General features: G+C 36.2%; 1 protein-coding gene across 2 annotated transcripts in view; it reads right to left on the reverse strand.

The window, feature by feature from the left end:
• The window catches only part of LOC144977030 (uncharacterized), an 18655-nt gene extending 13714 nt beyond the window's left edge, over positions 1-4941 (reverse strand). The window contains exons 1-3 of one of the 2 annotated variants that reach the window (XM_078921738.1): positions 4858-4941; positions 3140-3506; positions 1775-1925 (exon numbers count right to left, since the gene is read on the reverse strand). In XM_078921738.1, the coding sequence (XP_078777864.1) occupies positions 1775-1925; positions 3140-3476 (488 nt within the window). In that variant the 5' untranslated portion in view covers positions 3477-3506; positions 4858-4941. Of the gene's footprint in view, positions 1-1774; positions 1926-3139; positions 3507-4492; positions 4658-4857 lie in introns of those variants that run through there. The other variant, XM_078921739.1, reaches the window with a different exon arrangement.
• Between the last annotated feature and the right edge of the window lie 2208 nt (positions 4942-7149).

Consider the following 7149-nt stretch of genomic DNA (forward strand, 5'->3'; position numbering starts at 1 on the left):
TGTTGGTTTTGTTTTGTTTTGTTTTGTTTTGATTTTTTTTTTTTTTGGGGGGGGGGGGGGGGGGGGGGGGGGGGGGGTTCATTAAATTTTTTTTTTTCTTTGCACCTGTAAAATAAACCATCTTCTCCCACAACTCATTCTTTCAATGTTTACTCTTAATTGGGAAGCCAGAATGTAAATTTCATCATAATTGATATGACTTAAATGAGGGGTGGTTTATACAGAATGATCAACTGCATGGTGACCTGAGGAGCTTTTTGAAAATAGCCATCAAAAAGCGTCAAAAAGCGTGAAAATCCATGAAACTGTTGAGAGTTAAGTCTTCTTCTTCTTCTTCTAGGTTCCATGCCTGGTCCAGGCTTCGGATACTGCATGAATTATCTCTCTCCATTCCTCCCTGTCTCTTGCTTTTTCAAACAGCTCTTGGATTGTTAGGTTGGTGAAGCCCTTCAGTTGGTCTATGAGTGTTTTTCTTTGTCTCCCCCGGGCGCGTTTACCAGGTATTTTTCCACAACTTGCCAGGTATTCATTCTTATCTTTCCTTACTATGTGTCCGAAAAAGGATAGTTGTCGATCCACTATTAAGGGCATTAGTTTCCTTTGTTGGTATGTTTGTTTTAGCACTTCTTCGTTCGTTTTGTGTGCGGTATACGATATTCTCTGCATCCTTCTCAAGCACCACATTTCAAAAGCTTCAATGTTCTTTTGTGTTTCTGCATTTGTAGTCCAGCTTTCGCATCCGTAGAACAAGATTGGCCACACGTAGCACTTCAAGACTCGGAATCTAATCCCGAACGACATCTGTTTGTTTTTCAAAATGTTTCCCAGGTCCATGAAGGCCTGTTTGGCTTGAGTTATTCTTGCTCGTATGTCTCGGTTACATCTTCCATCTGTTGTCACTATTGAACCTAGGTATTTAAAACTTTCTACGTTGGTAAGCTGCTCGCCGTGAATCGTTATATTGCAGGTGTTGTTGTTTTCGGGGTTTTTCTGTATTACCATTCATTCTGTTTTGGTGATATTCACTTCCATTCCCTTGGCTTCACTATCTACTACCACTTTGTCAACAATCTTTTGAAGTTGGATTTCTGATGTTGCAATGAGTACCGTATCGTCTGCGTATCTTATATTATTTATGTTGTGACCTCCTACTTTTATTCCCTCCATATTATTTATGCCCCTCATGATTGTTTCTTGGTATAGATTAAACAGATCTGGTGAGGCAACACCCCCTTGACGGACTCCTTTCTTAATAGGAATGGAATTTCCTGTAGAGTTTCCGATTTTGATAGATGCCTGCTGGGTGTAGTATAATGTTTGCATGAGTCTGAGGTCTTTCTCATCAGCGCCAATGGAGTGCAGTTGTTTTAGTATTTCTTCGTGGCGTACTCTATCAAAAGCTTTTTTGTAGTCGACAAAACAGAGGTATAGTGGGGTCTGAACCTGTATAGCTCTTTCACTTAAAACACGGAGGAGGTATATTGCGTTCCTTGTCCCTCTGTCAGGTTGGAATCCATATTGTTCTTCTGCGATTTCGGGGTTAATCTTATTCCTTAAGTCTATATAGAGCTAAAAAATTTGAGTTTGGACTCACTAGATCCCTATCTAGTCACGGATTACACCTACTGTCAACTCCATTCTGGCACAAATCAAGACACAGCAACAGTGCAAACAAAGAATGAATACAGTGGCTAAAAATAATTGAAAATTGTTTTTATTTGTTTAATATTATACGGCATCCAACACAGAGATTTTTAAAATAAGAAAGTCATACTTCCGTTTTTGTCCAGATCCTCGTTTTAGTGATGTCCCAAAATGAAAACATATCATTTTGACATTGGAGTACACAAATCGTTCTGGAATGGGACCGTTGATTCTTCGCTCATTTGCATAATCTATACTGCATGCAGAGCGAGGCTTGTATGCTGCAGATATAAATATATTAAACATTTTTTTAAACGACCTTTAAATTATGTATTTTTGGAAAGCGTACTTATCATTATCTTATTATATATTACATTAATTATTGTTAATAGCAAAGAAAAAAAGAAAAAGAAATCCACATATGATTTGTAAAGAAAATTTTTTTTCTTACTAATATTCAAGAAAGTTGTTCATTAGATTGTGAGATAGAGACATTGATAGTACAGTCCAAACTGGTTTATTGGGATGGCAAAAGAAAACCAAAAAAAATACATATACTCACACATTCATCATACAAACAAATTCATGTACGCACTGGGGTCAAAGCAGAACAGGAGCAGAAGTTTGAGGACAAGAATAGTACACAACCAAAGGATAGAAGTGTAACAGTAAGGTGGGAATAGAAGACATGGCAAGAAACAAAAGAAACACCCCTTGGGATTGTAGACCTGTCCAGAACTACGAAAAATTTGTAGAATTACGAAATTTTGGCTCCAATTTCAGAACTTCATGAGCATCTCTTAAGTTATTAATACTTATTGAAAATGAAAGTTGATGTCAGACTAAATAATTTCAAGGGGTTTGAAGAGTTAGTTAATCCTTGTGAGGGTTAATCATTAACCTGTAAATTTAACCATAGTGACTACAATTTTAATCTCTAAAATCTACAAATTGTTTTTATTTTCAAGAAGGCAGGTCTGAGCTAGTCTCGTCAACCACCCACAAGCACAATAGAGAAAAGGGGACAGAATCAGAATACGAAGTAAGAGCAAGAGCATTTAAGAGTTTAATGAGTTATATAAACAAAAGTTATATTTATATAAGTGGTGATGCAAAAGTAAGAAGACAGACTACACCAAAGAGAATAGACGTAGACCTAAATAAACAAAACCGAAGTCCCAAGACAGGAACAGAGGTTGAAAGACAGGATAGCAAAAACTCAGGATAGTAGTGTAACAGAAAGAGACAAAGCAAGAAAAGAAGCATCCCTTGAGCTAGACTCATGGGATCTGCACTCAACCACCCGCAAGAGTGGGCCAACCCACCAAGCTGCTCGACAACCACCCTATATCAGCATTACGATCCACGACATGATAGAGGACTCTGACAAGATAGAGCCAAACTCTCGCGACTGACCAAGAAATCTCGAGAATGGAAGTTTATTGTCCTGAGCATTATGAGAAATAGTCACTTCAATCTATTTTTAAATACTTACTGGTTCCTGTCTTTGTCTGAAATTCCTCTAAATATTTTGAAAATTCCTCCCAGCTGTCATATTCAGTCTTGGACCCAAAAACTTCTGCAAACTCTGCAGAGGTGTCAAACTGCATGGCATCCTCTTTTTCTACGGCCATTGGGCTGAAATCTTCTCCTCCATCATCAGCTTTTAATGTCACTATGCCTTCATCATTAGCTTCAACTTTCACCGTTGCTAAGACTTCACCATTTTCTCCTTCCTCAACATGTGGAGCATCTTCTGCCTGTTCATCTCCCACTTCTCCTTGTTGTTCTTCAGCAGAAGTTGCCTCAACTTCTGTCTGCTCATCCTCCATGACTTTCCCCGTATAAATTTAATTGAACTTCTGCAATCAACAATTTATCAAGTATTTAATTAGGTTAATAGTAAAAGGGAGGCCATTTTGAATTATTTGTGTAAAGTAAAATAAAATAAAATCATACAATTTTTTAACTTGGCATGGGAATAAACTTAGAATGTGGGTTCAAATATCCCCTGACATAACATCGTTATATTTTACCAATTTCACCAATAGAACAGCAACAACTTCAATGAAGCCAGAGTTGCATTGTCGTTACTGATTCCTTGGTAAAGACAATGAAGTCTATAATTAAAATAAGTTGATAATGAGAGAAATGAGAAAGGGGATTTGAAATTTAAAGAATTTCAGTCTTGTTTTGTATAAGGTTAAGTATAAACATGGGGTACAGTCATATTACTTGTTGGACAACTGACAAGAGATTAAATTGAACAACAAGAACGTCTCTATAATATTATTATGATAAGAAGATTATGGTAATTGACAATTGCATGAAGTCTTAAAAGTGAAGAAAGTTAATTGTGCTATCAAAAATATTAATAAAACTTAGCATCAAGCTCAATTGTGTCTACAACTTCAACAGCTCATCTAGCCTGCATGATGTGAGAGCTGCCAACTCCTGACTCCGAGAACAAGAGGTGAAAAAAATTACATTGAGGCCCAAAAAAAAAGGGATGAGATAATTAAGGTGAGGTGAACACAAAATATCTACTCCCAATCTCAAGACCCGGGGCAAGCAGAGTAAAAAGTTTTAAAAAGAGCCAACATTCTTCATTCTATACATTAGACGTCTAGCAACATTTTGCCTTTGTACTTTGATATATATCTGACATCTGACATTGTTAATGAAGCGTTCACGGAAGAGACAAAAAGTCAAATTATCTGGTGACGGAGTCTGCTGAGGCTGAAGGCGAGGGCAGTCAGTTAGTGGTCGATACTAAGAAGTGACTACACCCACTCCTTCATTAGGAGTAGGAGTAGAAGTCAATATGTGTATATTATCATCAGCTTACCCACGCTGCCAATCATTATTGCATTGTAGTGGATGCAAAAACACAAAGTATCTATTCATTTTAAATCTTTCAAAGCCTTCAACTCGAGATAATGTTAGAAAAATGAAATAAAATTTCAGACAAGTTGTATTCCAATCAGTCGCTGCGCTGTTGTCAATAGTAAACAAAAGATTTCTTGCCAAAAAATATAAAATGGCCGCCTTGGCTGATGCGAGATTATTTTTACCTTCTTACATTCAAACTGGTGAATAAATTTATGATTTGAGCCTTTAAAAAATATATACTCATTTGTGAAAATCATTATCAACAACTTGGTGGAAATTAAAATTTAATCGATGCAAAACTATACTAAAAAAATACATTACCGCCAAATATGAATGAAAGTTTTCAATGAGTTCGTCTGTCAAGTTTGGAAAAGGCAGATAGAAGCGTCGGTGGACGGAAAAGACAAAAAAAGTAAAAGTGGCCAGACTCATAGCGAAAAACATACCGGTGCCATATTACAATCGGTCAACAATTTTAGCTTAACAATCAATTTGGCTACTTTATCGATATCATGAATATTGCAGACGATATACATATCGATCGGTCCAAAAAAGTTTGAAGATTTGTGCTATAGAGCAGTAAAGTTAGGTGCCCCAAACGTAAACAAAGGTCGAGAAGCACGTGGCAAACCACATGTTCCTGTCTTGACAGCTCACGTTCCAATGTAAATAATAGAAAAAAAAATAACCTTTAAAATTTGGCTGTTAGGTGGCAAAAGAAACACATATTCACAAATACTCGATCATGCATCAAATAATGTCTAGATATGGATATTTTATGGAACAAAAGGTAAAATTTTCTAAAATTTATCAAAAGTTACAGTCTATCTATTTTTAGACCAGAGCAAATTATTGCGCTGGTGTGAACAAAACGAGAATTATTCGGAGCCTGATTTTCAGAATAATTTAGCCTTATATTATTATTTCTGCAACTGTTAGATTTTATGTAAACATATTTTCAATACTGAAAGTGTATTGCCTACAACTCAAACTACAAAATTGGGAGACCTATATTGTGCGTAAATTATTCCGGTCCCTAACGGAAATCACTAGCAACTTGTTATTGTTTACGTTTGGGGCACCTAACTTTACTGCTCTATTATTATTCCAAGGTGCAAATACTCTTCAACAGTCGTAACGTCACTTCCTTCCAAATGACGCATGGTAACTTAGTAACACTGTCTCTAAACTATCGGAACAATGGCGGACGCCCGTATGAAATATTTCTCCGGCGAGCATAAAAGCGTATCTAGAGGGGGAAAAAAACATAAATTTCATCGTGTTTTGACTTTTACACATTCTGATCACAAGGCATATGAAAAGTTCTAGCCAGCATGAAGAATAAAAAGTAATGATTGTTTTGTTTAGAACCAAGATGGCCGCCGTTGCCGGGGTGTGTGACATCAGACTATTGAATCCAATTGGTTCAGTTTGGGTGAAAACTATAAATTTTTGGTAATGACTGTTTTTGATCAATTTATGCATTCCTTATTTCATGTCAATCCATATTTTTGCTGAATGAGTAGTTTAAAGCAGTAAAATAATGCAATTGAAAACCCCTACCCAACGTTGCATGGTGGGTTCAAAATATGATAATATTGCGTTTTTCTCAAAACTGTTATCTAATCACCATAAACATTTTTTGGGGGCTTGACCATTTTTTATATTCTAATGCTAGATCTTTGAAATTTGGAATTAAAATAGCTGATATGTTATTACAAATAGCTGACTACTTTGATTTTGTTTCTATTGAATAGTTTTGGGGTAAAAATAAAAAATAAACATTTTTTTTAAATATTGTCAAAAAAGTGAGGAAATGTTATTCACCTTTTTTTTAATTAAGCCTTTAAGATTGAATAATTATAAAATTAAGTAGCCAGCTATTCACAACCATGCTTATGTTTTATATATCAACTTTAAAAACCAGAATCAAAGTAAAATTAATAATGATGGAGTCCCAGAAACTTGTTTATTTTCTAGGATGGCCGCCATTTCCATGGCAACTGAGATATTTTCAATTATCATTTTTTTACCAAAAATCTTTTTTACAAAATACCTGATGTACAAACATTGGGAACCTCTATGGTGTAATGGAAGATCGATAATCAGGTCTGAGGTTCGATCCCCAGTCGAGGTAGACCGATCTTTTGGGATGTTTTGTTTTGTTTTGTTTTTTTCTTGTATTTTTCCTTCTTGCTTTGTCTGGCACCTTTCATACACATATGTTCAGATTTTTCTCTTATCCTGGTGCCTGTTCCCTAATTTCTTAATTTGATATTTTCCAACTCATATATTGATCAAATAGTCCCAATTAACCGATAAAGATCTGAACAAGTGTGTATGAAAGGTGCTAGACAAGACAAGAAGGAAAAGTGAAAGAAGAAAAAAACATCCCCAAAAAAATCAGTCTACCACGACTGGGGAATCGAACCTCAGACCCTCTGATTACTGGCCAGACGTGTTATTATTACCCCACAGAAGCTCCCGACAGTTGGCACAATTTTAATACCTATGTTCCTCACAAGGGTACGCGTGTTACGCTGTGAACCGACCGGAACCCTCTGTGGTGTAATGGTAGCACATCTGACTGGTAATCAGAAGGTCCGAGGTTCG

The sequence above is a fragment of the Berghia stephanieae genome, chromosome 7 (genome assembly GCF_034508935.2).
Source record: "Berghia stephanieae isolate SIO BIC M18660-M18661 chromosome 7, UCSD_Bste_1.3, whole genome shotgun sequence".
NCBI classification, from domain to species: Eukaryota; Metazoa; Mollusca; class Gastropoda; order Nudibranchia; family Aeolidiidae; genus Berghia; species Berghia stephanieae.